The 13,121-nt window shown below is 42.0% G+C and overlaps 1 protein-coding gene across 1 annotated transcript; it reads right to left on the minus strand.

The window, feature by feature from the left end:
* Window positions 1-207: 207 nt before the first annotated feature.
* LOC110527776 (mitochondrial import inner membrane translocase subunit Tim17-A) lies at window positions 208-12,846 on the minus strand. The gene is made up of 6 exons (XM_021609280.2): window positions 12,692-12,846; window positions 8,554-8,653; window positions 6,391-6,454; window positions 6,153-6,281; window positions 5,814-5,924; window positions 208-1,017 (listed from the first exon to the last, which is right to left on the minus strand). Exons 1-6 carry the CDS (start codon window positions 12,715-12,717, stop codon window positions 944-946), a joined length of 504 nt encoding a protein of 167 aa, XP_021464955.1. The 5' UTR covers window positions 12,718-12,846; the 3' UTR covers window positions 208-943.
* Window positions 12,847-13,121: the final 275 nt, after the last annotated feature.

Raw genomic sequence — 13,121 nt, forward strand, 5'->3', positions numbered from 1 at the left:
TGGCTATCCCTCATCCAGGAGATGTACTGGGTGTGCAGGCTTTGCTCCAGCCCTGCTGAAACACAATCCTAAAATATATGTTTAAGAGCACACTCAATAACCATACACCAACAAAGACCATTTCAAATCTTTTCAGTGTCAAAAAAGTTTAAGGGGAAATAAAGTAGCACTTTGTGATAATTTGAAAGTTAAACAAAAGCTACAAAATGACATTTTATTTGACAACTTTTATTCTTCTGTCATTCAGACAAGTTGTATCAACCCCTTTCATGAGGACCACTGAGCAATTGGTGAGGTTTGAGGTCATCCTTTGCCAGCAGTAATTTGCTTCTCTCTTGGTGTTAAACTATAAAGCATTTAATTATCAACTACCAAAAAAATAAATAAGTCATTATAAAACCTAAGATTTCAGGGACAGCATAATGAATATTTGTCTTTTATACCGTTCAATGAAATACCAGCCTAGTTATTTCATTTACAAAACGGCACGCACAAGCACAGGATACGATGAACAATAAGGCAAATAAGCAATACATGCCAAATACATGCAGGAAAGCCTTTATATACACATGAAAGACATGATACAAGTTTGATAGAATCAATCTTTGACTGGACATTGACAGCCATGGCACTGAGCTTGACTCAACACCAGCTCTAGTTTATCTGTCACACTTGCAGGGTATACATGCATGTATGATTGCACAAACCCACAAGCTTTTCCCTCGTTCAGATATTTTAACCGATTTAGGGTGAACTAAACACAACTGACAAGGCTGAGGATGGTAAAAGGCAAATCTGTACATCGGCTCTGGAAAAAAAGTGTGAATTTGCCCTTCAGTTCTCTGACCCAGTCCATAATGTTAGGTGCAATTGTAATTGCGTAAAAATTTCCTCAATTTCCTAATTGTAACTTCAAAAAGGCCTAGAGGGTGAGAGGAACTTCTCACTGGTACTGTCTGTAGTCTCCTCCATAGGAGGGGGCAGGCATGGGGGCTGGCTCCTCAGCAAACTGGGGACCTATAGAAGGGGAAGAATTGAGAGATGACATCAGAGATAATACATTAATAAGACGACTTGGCAGTAAGCAGTCATTCGTCCATGTTCAATATAAATAACACTATCCAATGCAAGATGGCGACAGGGCAGTTTTGCTGAGCGTGTTGTGTCACACTGTTTCTTTCAAGTGTTACAAGTTTTTATTACTTAGCAAAACTGTTATAGGCTGCGAGACTTGTCATTAAACAACAGACAAAATCTAAAATCCTACAGGATCAAAGCATTAAATTGACATCTGCTGGTTTCTACAGGAGATCAAGCAGGTGTGGTGCCCTTCCTGAAAGTCGAGAAAGTATACATCAGTGCTGTGACTGACGGTCCAGACACGTTAGCCTTGGATACTCTTCGATGGTCAGAGTTCGAATTTTTTTTTTTTTTTTTTAAATCTGTGTTTCGCCATTCTACCGGAATCTTCTGACTCCACTCCTGCCTTGCTGTGCGGTGGAAACTGGAGGTCGGTATCTGCGCTGTGACATAACGTCTAGATGCGCTGGGCTTCCTAGCCCAGGATACCCCTGCTGGGTGGACTAGCCACTGTGCCCGCTCTGCCTCACTGTGCTGTAGCCTACTGCAAGGCGACTGGGTGCATTGACCAGACCCACACATTGGGCGAAATACATGTCAGTACATTCCTGCAGCGGCTGTTGAACGCGCTGACCGTTTTAAAGGCAACAACGCTCAGGCACACACTTGCTTTCTAACTCTACTAGACCTGTAGGAAACAGCTTAACATTTTTAGGGAATTTAAGGTTTCAAAAGATTGACTCAGAATATATTTATTTATTTTTGTTTTAGTGAATTGTTGGATTCGGTGGTAAAAAAAAGTGTATTTTTGTACAAATGGTTTTAATTGCTGCTTTACATGGGTTATGGCTCATTGCAAAGTCTAAATGATCAAATCCAAATCTCCCTAACCCAGAGATACCACTACACCCTACTTTAACTGATGGTATAGCAGCTGTAGTCTTTCAGAGGGATCACATTGTGTTACCATTTGACTCCTACTGTGACATGCTCAAAAAACTCTCATCTACAGGGTTTGGTCTGGCTAAAAAACTTTGGTGTATCAGACGACTGTAGGTTGGATTGCACGCTCAAGGTCCTAAACGATATCATAACCGCCATCGATAAAAGACAATACTGTGCAGCCGTATTCATCGACCTGGCCAAGGCTTTCAACTGTCAATCACCTAATTCTTATCGGCAGACTCTCAACAGCCTTGGTTTCTCAAATGACTGCTTCGCCTGGTTCACCAACTACTTCTCTGATAGAGTTCAGTGTGTCAAATCGGAGGGCCTGTTGTCCGGACCTCTGGCAATCTCTATGAGGGCGCCATAGGGTTCAATTCTTAGGCCGACTCTTTTCTCTGTATACATCAATGATGTCGCTCTTGCTGCTGGTGATTCTCTGATCCACTTCTACGTAGACGACACCATTCTGTATACCTCTGGCCCCTCTTTGGACACTGTGTTAACAAACCTCCAGAAGAGCTTCAATGCCATATAACTCTCCTTCTGTGGCCTCCAACTGCTCTTAAATGCAAGTAAAACTTAATGCATGCTCTTCAACCGATCGCTGCCCACACCTGCCCGCCCGTCTAGCATCATTACTCTGGACGTGCCCTCTCGGTTCATAGTCAAATGAAATTTTAGGCAGTTCTGTGAGCAGGCATTCCTGCATGAACTTTATGCATGCAACTGGGATATGATTGCACTTATTACAGATATCGAAGAGGCATTCTCCTATTTTCATTCTATAAACACACCCCTCTCAAAAAGTACCAGGTAAGAGGTAGAGACAATCTCGTTTACAGGTTAATTATCTGATTTGATCCAAAAAACGAAATACACAATGGGCCAAAGCCAGAAAGGGTAATTCCCAGACTGAATGGCAGTTATTCAGGGCACTGAGAAATAAGTGCACCGTGCTAATACGGAAATACAAATCAGGCTTCTACTACGAATCTACCAAGGCAAACCTCAATAATCCGACGAAATTATGGAAAACCATTAAATCCATGAATGCTAACACAAACTCCTCTGGTCTTGCGCTGAAATTGACCTCAAATTCATTGGATGTGACTGAGAAGAATAAACTTGACATGTTCAATGAGCATTTTGCTAAAGCTGGGCATTTATTTGATAATGATCTCCTACCTAACATCTCAAATGAGGCGGTGAATGAAACTGCCACATGTCGGCCTATGGTTCATCCATTTCATTTTACTGAGACTGAGCTTTCAGAAGTTGTAAAGGAACTCAAATCTATTAATATTAAGAAAGCAGCTGGCCCGGGTGAATTAAACCCGTATTTTGTCAAAATTGGTGCAGAGATCATTGCTGCCCCCCTCACTCATATTTTAAGCATTTTATTGGCGAGTAATACCATTCCAAAAGTCTGGAAAGCAGCCTGTGTCACGCCTTTACATAAAGGTGGAGATCCAGTTGGATAACTATCGTCCCATATCTAAACTGTCTGCTTTGGCAAAAGTTTGAGAAAAACTTGTGAACTCACAGTTGAAAGACTTTCTTCAAAATTACTCAGTTTTATCTCAATTTCCTTCGCCTCCAACCCGTTTCCATGTGTGGAACGGATGTGGGTGGGGCTAGGTCTACATAAGGGTGCTAATTTTAAAAAATTCACAAAAGCTCTGACAAAGGCCGTGAGGCCGAAACGTAAGCTTATTAAAGATCAGTGATACTATCAAAAGCAGTGTGCGGTTTCCATTTTCATTCATCTTGTTCAACTGTTGCCATGCACCTGCAAAAGGTTTGCTCAGATGTGCGAGTGCCTTTTGAATTTTGAGAGCCAAGCACAGTACAATTTCTGCTGTTAGTAAGGTTGTAGGTGATATTCTGGATGCTCAGAACATCACTTTTTATTGACTTATCGAAGGCCTTCGACACTGTTGCCATGCCCAGCTGTTGAAGACTAAAAAAGGTTGGTTTAAGTGTTGATGCATTGGATTGGTTCCAAAACTACCTTTCTGACAGAACACAGTGTGTAGCTCAGAAGGGTATAAAATCTGAGTTTCAAAGGCAGCTTTTCCAATTGAAACTTGTGCTCAATGAAAGGAAAACTAAGTTTATGGTTTTCTATTTCCTGAAAGTAAACAGATGGACTCACTTGCAAATTCGAACTACACTGCTCAAAAAAATAAAGGGAACACAAACAACACAATGTAACTTCAAGTCAATCACACTTCTGTGAAATCAAACTGTCCACTTAGGAAGCAACACTGATTGACAATACATTTCACATGCTGTTGTGCAAATGGAATTGACAACAGGTGGAAATTATAGGCATTTAGCAAGACACCCCCAATAAAGGAGTGGTTCTGCAGGTGGGGACCACAGACCACTTCTCAGTTCCTATGCTTCCTGGCTGATGTTTTGGTCACTTTTGAATGCTGGCGGTGCTTTCACTCTAGTGGTAGCATGTGACGGAGTCTACAACCCACACAAGTGGCTCAGGTAGTGCAGCTCATCACTCAGGAGACCATCCGCCACCTCATCAGAAGCACGCCCAGGTGTTGTAGGGAGGTCATACAGGCTCATACACACTACTGAGCCTCATTTTGACTTGTTTTAAGGACATTACATCAACGTTGGATCAGCCTGTAGTGTGGTTTTCCACTTTAATTTTGAGTGTGACTCCAAATCCAGACCTCCATGGGTTGATTAAATTTGATTTCCATTGATCATTTTTGTGTGATTTTGTTGTCAGCACATTCAACTATGTAAAGAAAAAACGATTTAATATGAATATTTCATTCATTCAGATCTAGGATGTGTTATTTCAGTGTTCCCTTTATTTTTTTTGAGCAGTGTATAACAGGCCAGCAAATTGATAGGTTCTCCTCCTATAAGTATCTTGGGATGTGGTTAGATGAAAAGTTGAATTTTAAACAACACATTGATAACTTGACTACGAAACTGAAGTTGAAATTGAGTTTCTATTTCATGAATAAATCTTGCTTTTCAATGTAAGTCAGAAAATAACTTGTTCAAAGCACTTTTTTTTAAAAAAAATCAGTGCTGGATTATGGTGATATTGTCTATATGAAGGCCTCAGCAAGTACCTTAAACTCTGGACACAGTTAATCATGGTGCTTTAAGATTTATTACAAATGCAAGTTCACTTACCCATCACTGTGATTTGTATGCTATGGTGCAATGGACCTCTCTCTCCACCAGGAGGCTAAAGCACTCCTACACTTTTGTCAACAAAGCATTGATGGGACAACTCCTGTTGTATCTCTGTTCCTTACTGACCAGATCAGTCACTCAATATAGTCTTCGTTCACAGTTGCCACTGTCCTTGTATGTTCCTAAGGCTAGAACTGAGATGGGACAATCTTTTCCCATAATGCCCTGTCATCCTGGAACATGCTTCAGAAGGTTGTAAAGTTAGGGGAGTTAGTGTCCTTGCCTGTTTTTAAGACTCTGATCGACAACACCGTTTGTGATAACTGCAGTTGTTTCTAATCTTCAATTGTATCTTTAACTTGTGACACTTTGTGTTTTGTGTATACTCTGTATTCTGTAATGTTTTATGGACGCACAGCTATTTCCCTGTTTTGCTTTCTTGCCAGGTCGTCCTCACAAAAGAGGTTTTTAACCTCAAATGGGTTTTACCTGGTTAAATAAAAGGTTCAATAAATTAAATAAAACATTTGCACTCCCTATAACCCTTCATTGTAGCCCTGTAAATCAACTACAGAATAAGACAGCATTCCTCAGAGAGGCACACTGACCAGTTGGGAACTGTGACGAAGCAAATCTAGTGAGCAGGATTCCAGCTCCCTCTATCAATGCCAGTAGTATACCTCCCATTGCAGCAGAGCCTACCATGGCCACTGGTCCATCTGAGGACAAACAATAAAGGAATCAGTACAACAGACTAGCAATTAGTCTTTACAGTAAATCAACAAAAGAAAACTCAATTTACATTGAACAAACACTGGGTCTACGTGAATGCCCTGAATTTACAAGCCCATGTTGTATGTTAAGCATGCGGAAATAAAAACAGCGCGAGGGCCCCTTCTTCACAGCAATGCCTGTCTTAAAATGTGAATTATTAAACTATCACTCACTTCTTGCTGCAAGGATGGCTCCAGTCATGGCCCCGCTTGTGATGGAGTTCCAGGGGTCCTCTTTCCCCCGTACCTTTACCAACCCACAGTCAATCATGGAGAAGAGGCCTCCCCATACTGCAAAGCTACCTACAATACAACATAACATAATTCACGCAGTTTCAGACAGAGCAAGGAACAATGACTTGCAGTCTGAGAACAAAAGAGCCAAATAAGCTTGAACTTGACGTGTACTTACCCCCCAACTGTGGGGCTCTGGTCTTGATGGCTGTCATGCTACCTTTCAATCTGTGGCTCATCCCCTGAGAACAAAAAGAAGATGGCATCAAAACTCCTCATTCTTCACACCTCACTATACCCAACCCATTCAGCACAGTACAAAATTCAGTCAAACAGTTCTCTAATTGACTTAACTGTTCCTTCATATCCCATAGGCTAGCTAAATATAAAACACAACATGCAACCATTTCATTTTTTTTACAGAGTTACAGTTCATATAAGGAAATCAGTCAATTGAAATAAATTCATTAGGCCCTAATATATGGAGTTCACATGACTGGGAATACAGATTTGCATCTGTTTATCACAGATACCTTAAAAAAGGTAGGGGCGTGGGTCAGAAAACGAGTCAGTATCTGGTGTGACCACCATTTGCCTCATGCAGGGGCGACATCTCCTTCGCATAGGCCTGTAGAATGTTGTCCCACTGCGCTTCAATGGCTGTGCGATGTTGTTGGATATTGGCAGGAACTGGAACACACCGTCGTACACGTCGATCCAGAGCATCCCAAACATGTTCAATTGGTGACATTTCTGGTGAGTATACATGCTGTCATGTGAATTAGTTTGCTACCGTTCTGATTGTGACGTCATGCTATGAAATTTCTCCCAGTATGAAAAAGATCCCGTTCAATAAATGCATGCCATCACTTTATGTGGATGGCTGAGCACATGCAGATGTTTCTCTCACACCCTCCCTCAAATCTTGGGTGTGAAGCAAATCTGCATGTCCACATCTGTCAATCAATGGTGGCCAGGAGTATTGACTTTGACCAATCACAAGCTTGTTGAGGTGTGAGATCAGCATGTAAATACACGGAATCGCATGTCAAAGTGCTGAGGGTTATGTGAGGAGAGATTTTTTGCCATTGCAAAGACTTGGGCGACTACGTTTTCGATTGACAGTGCATACATTTCTTAGTTAGCTAGCTATGCAAACAAGTTAAGACTGCACACCTCTAAGAACAAGCCAACCAGCTAATTATGCTTGTTACCTAGCCAAATCCAGGGTGAGGGTGTGTGAGAGAAACAGCTCCACAAGCTCAGTAATCCACACAGACGCGTTCAATTATTGACTGGAAACATTTTCACTCCGTCTAGATTTTTACATGACACAGGCCATGGAATAACTGGGACATTTTCAGCTTCCAGGAATTATGTACAGATCCTTGTGACTTGGGGGGGTGGTGGCGGATGAGTGGCACGACAACTGGCCTCGGCATCTCATCACGGTATCTCTGTGCATTCAAATTGCCAACGATAAAAAGCAATTGTGTTCAATGTCCGTAGCTTATGCCTGCCCAACCCATAACCCCACCATGGGGCACTCTGCTCCCAACGCCATCCAAGCTGTCTGCCACCTGCCCGGTACAGTTGAAACCGGGATTCATCTGTTAAGAGCACACTTCTACAGCGTCCCAGTGGCCACCGAAGGTGAGCATTTACCCACTGAAGTCGGTCAAGATACTAGTAAGGATGACGAGCACACAGATGAGCTTCCCCGAGATGGTTTCTGACAGTTGGTTCAAGAATTCTTTGATTGTGCAAACCCACAGCATTTTCATCAGCCGTCCGGGTGGCTGGGACGACAACAAGGTGAAGAAGCCGGATGTAGAGGTCCTGGGCTGGCATGGTTACACGTGGTTGTGAGGCCAGTTGTACGTACTGCCAAATTCTCCAAAACGAAGTTGGAGGCGGCTTGTAGTGGAGAAATTAACATTAAATTCTCTGGCAACAGCTCTGGTGTACATTCCTGCAGTCAACATGCCAATTGCACGCTCCCTTAAAACTTGAGACATCTGTGGCATTGTGTTGTACGACAAAGCTGCACCTTTTAGAGTGGCCTTTCATTGTCCCCAGCACAGGGTGCACATGTGTAATGATCATGCTGTTTAATCAGTTTGTTGAAATACCAAACCTGTCAGGAGAATGGATTATCTTGGGAAATGCTCACTAACAATGATGTTAACAAATGTAAGTAAAGCTTTTTGTGCGTACGGAACATTTCTGGGGTCTTTTGTTTCAGCTCACGAAACATGGGACCAACACTTTATATTGCATTTATACTTTTGTTCAGTGTCATTTTGCACATGGGGGAATTTATTGGCATGGCTGAACTTACTGCAGGTGAATTTCTAAAGCCCTTGACAGCCTGGAAGATCCCTCCTCCAATGGCCCCCATGGTGAAAGCACCCCCACAGTCGTCCACGATTCTCCACGGACTGAAAAAACACAGTATGGTCAATGAACACACACAGGCAGATAAACACACAGGTCTTTACCAGTTTGCTTCAGGGTCATAGGTGCATTTAAATGCATGATACATAGATAGCTAGTGTAAAGTAGCCTGAAGGCTTGTGTCAACTGGCTATTAAAAGTGTGTGATTGCCACCTAGTAATGTTAGATAACGGGTAGGCTAGTGTTGCAATGTACACCGGTACCACGGTAATATCACGGTACCAAAACGTCATGATATTTATAACAACATTTTAGAATACCATAGTACCGTTTTATATGACACTACCACACTTTTCTGCCCTACCGATTCAAAGATCCAGCTGTCGCCTGTGATAAAAATTTGTTAAGCAACTAGTCTCTTGTATGCACCAGTCCAAAAATGCCCACATCACTTTCAGGCGCAGCTCACGTGTGGCAGCTGTGATCAGCCAGACTCATCCCCTACCAGTCTTCACTCAAAGGTCCATTCTTCCTGCGCATCTACAGTGCATTCGGAAATTATTCAGACCCCTAGACTTTTTCCACATAATTGTTGTTATTCGAAAATTGATTAAATTGTTTATGATCCTCATCAATACACAATACCCCTTAATGACAAAGCAAAAATAGTTATTTTTTTTATTTTAGCAAACCTCGCAACCTCTATCACATTTACATAAGAATTCCGACCCTTTACTCAGTACTTTGTTTATTAAATAAAAGAAAAAAAAACGTACCACTTTTCCTCCCCAATTTCGTGGTATCCAGTTGGTAATTACAGTCTTGTCTCGTCGCTGCAACTCCCGTACGGACTCGGGAGAGGCGAAGGTCGAGAGCCACGCAACCTCTGAAACACAGCCCAGCCAAGCCGCACTGCTTCTTCACACAATGCCCACTTAACCCCAGAAGCCAGCCACACCAATGTGTCAGAGGAAACACCGTGTCAGTGTGCATTGCGCCCAGCTCGCCACAGCTGTTGCTAGAGCGCGACAAGAACATCCCTGTCGGCCAAACCCTCCCCTAATCTGAACAACGCTGGGACAATTGTGCTCCGCCCCATGGGACTTCCGGTCGCGGCCGGCTGCGACAGAGCCTGGACTCGAACCAGGATCTCTAGTGGCACAACTGCGATGCAGTGCCTTAGACCACTGCACCACTCGGAAGGCCCACTTTCGTGCGTTTTGCCAGCAGCTGTGCTTCAAGCATTGCGCTGTTTATGACTTCAAGCCCATCAACTCCCGAGATTAGGCTGGTGTAACCGATGTGAAATGGCTAGCTAGTTAGCGGGGTGCGCACTAATAGCGTTTCAAACGTCACTCGCTCTGAGACTTGGAGTAGTTATTCCCCTTGCTCTGCATGGGTAACGCTGCTTCGAGGGTGGCTGTTGTCGATGTGTTCCTGGTTCGTGCCCAGGTAGGGGCGAGGAGAGACTGTTACACTGGCAATACTAAAGTGCCTATAAGAACATCCAATAGTCAAAGGTATATTAAATCAAATGGTATAGAGAGAAATAGTCCTATAATTCCTATAATAACTACAACCTAAAACGTCTTATCTGGGAATATTGAAGACTCATGTTAAAAGGAACCACCAGCTTTCATATGTTCTCATGTTCTGAGCAAAGAACTTAAACGTTAGGTTTCTTACATGGCACATATAGGCACTTTTACTTTCTTTTCCAACACTTTGTTTTTGCATTATTTAAACCAAATTGAACATGTTTTATTATTTACTTGAGGCTAAAATGATTTTATTGTATTATATTAAGTTTACAATTGGCTCATTCATCCCCCTCCTCTCCCCTGTAACTATTCCCCAGGTCGTTGCTGCAAATGAGAACGTGTTCTCAGTCAACTTACTTGGTAAAATAACAGTTAAATAAAATAATTAAGTTCAAATAAGTGTTCATTCAGTATTGTTGTAATTGTCATTTTTACAAATAAATAAATAAATAAATAAAAGTTTAAATATATATATATATATATATTTTTTTTAAATCGGACGATTAATCGGTATCGGCTTTGGGGGGGGGGGGGGGTCCCTCCAATAATCGGTATCGGCGTTGAAAAATCATAATCGGTCGACCTCTAATACAGACAGGTGTCTGCCTTTCCAAATCATGTCCAATCAATTGAATTTACCACATGTGGACTCCAATCAAGTTGTAGAAACATCTCAAGGATGAGCAATGGAAAAAGGATGCACCTGAGCTCAATTCCAAGTATCATAGCAAAGAGTCTAAATACTTATGTAAAGGTATTTCTGGGTTTTTTTATGCAAACATTTCTAAAAACATGTTCTTGCTTTGTCATTATGGGGTGTCATTTGTGGATTGATTTTTAAGTTGGGAGTAGTGTGTGTATGTTTGTGGGTGAGAGAGTGGTGTGTGTACTTTTGAGAGAGGGAGACAGAGTGGCTAAATCCCTCTCTGCCCTCGCCTCTTTCATTTGCAGAAGTGTCCCAAAGCGGAGGGAGTGAAAATTATCGAGGGTGTAGGGGCTAATTAGCCCCTCCGGTAGGCACTTCGACTGAGCCTGCACCGCTGCCGGCTTCATAGCGAAGTGGAATCCCATAAGGCACAGCGTAATTTTTTGGTTTGCACAATTTCACACAAAATAATGGAGTGGCGTGCCTATTTATACGACACGTGCATTTGTTTATGTATGATGTCGAGACTTGACACGTTTAACAAATTAAATGTTTAACGGTTACTGAGGTTTATATTTCGTAAAACGACATTCATTTGAATTTCTTGCTCTTTTTATTACTGAAATTGAGAATATGAGTTACATCACTCAAGTCCCGGGTGTGTTCCCAAAGTTGATGGGTTTATTGATCTCCTCACCACTCTCTGGAAGTCCCCCACGATGTTGTCAGCAACACGTGACTTCAGACACGTGACTTCTGACCGTGTTGGTAGGGCGAAGGCGGTGGTACCACCAAGTGTGTGAGGGAAAGTGTGTGTGTGTTAACTGAAGAGTAAAGAAGGTTTCATACTGTGTTTTCCTCTTACTGCCACAAGGACATGCATAATTAATTGTATGTATATTCCTTCCCCAATACATGTCAGACATGCTTTAAGTTATGTACCCAGTAGGTCCCGCAGTTCCTCTGGCACTGGCCTTTTAAATATCCCAATGCCCAAGAGGCATGGAGGCAGCCTTTAGTTATTATGTCCCCAGCCTCTGGAATAGCCTGCCGCAGAACCTGAGGGGGGCTAAAACTGTGGACATATTTAAACGATATCTTAAAACATATTTTTAGCTTTGCTTTTCCTTAGGGTGCTTTTAAATTGTTCAGTTTGTGTCATTATTTTAGTTATTCCTTGTAGTAAATATTTCAGCTTTTATTTTACTCCTGTAAAGCACATTGCGTTGCGTTCCATATCTGAAATATGCCCCCTTCCCCATTGTATCGCGATACTTGGCCTGGTATCGTGACAACACTAGTAGCAAAGTTGTGCTAGTAGGTTAGTTACCTAGCTGACTTGCTACTGTAGAATATTGAAAGGTAGCTAATAACACAGCACATTATCTGAGCAACTTTAGCCCTTGCAATTGCTAGCATATCACATTAGCGAGTGGACTAACAGTTACCATTAACTTACTATCGGTGTCTGATAATTACTTCATATATATGCTATCGTATGAGGGAGCATGCAGACGTGTCGTTACATCATACATTGTAAATTGATTGAGCTAGCAGCAGGGCTAACTACATGGGCATTAGCTAGTTATTAAGCAAATGTGGGAATTATTCATATTAATTTGTGGTGAATAATGTGTATCACACAATATACACGTGAAATTACAGCTAAACGTTTGACATATCAAACTGCAGCGTCTGAACACTCAACAAGGTCACTGAAGTGGGCTAGCAACTCAGCTAGCTAGCATCTTCGGAGTCGGACGGTTTAGGGGTTTAAAATATTCGTTTGGATTAAATATATATTTCATGTATATTTTAACAGATTATATCGCTGTGCTGTTACGACACCAGCAACACTGTGTTGCAATTTAGTTCACTAGATGCTTTCACTCACCATGGCTCCCGTGCGTATTCCTCCATTTTGTTCTTTCACTGTTCCCTTCTGACGTAATTGCCGCGTTCAAAACAACTGGGAACTCGATCATCTCTGACTTCAGTGCATTCAAAACAACTTGGAACTGGGAAATCTCCGACTTCAGTGCATTCAAAACAACTTGGAACTGGGAAATCTCCGACTTCATTGCTTTCAGGACTGGGAATTTCAAGTCAAAAGCTCGGGCCACTTTCTAGAGCTCTGACTTTCTAACCTGAGATCACTGACGTCATTATTTGACCTCGTTTTTTTTAGTTCCCAGTTATCTTGAAAGCACCAAACAACCGAAGGAAGATGACATGTTTTATTTTTTAAATGTTTAAATTGAACCTTTATTTAACTAGGCAAGTGGCTGCCTTGTTCAGAGGCAGAATGACACATTTTTACCTTG

The sequence above is a fragment of the Oncorhynchus mykiss genome, chromosome 7 (genome assembly GCF_013265735.2).
Source record: "Oncorhynchus mykiss isolate Arlee chromosome 7, USDA_OmykA_1.1, whole genome shotgun sequence".
Taxonomy (NCBI): domain Eukaryota; kingdom Metazoa; phylum Chordata; class Actinopteri; order Salmoniformes; family Salmonidae; genus Oncorhynchus; species Oncorhynchus mykiss.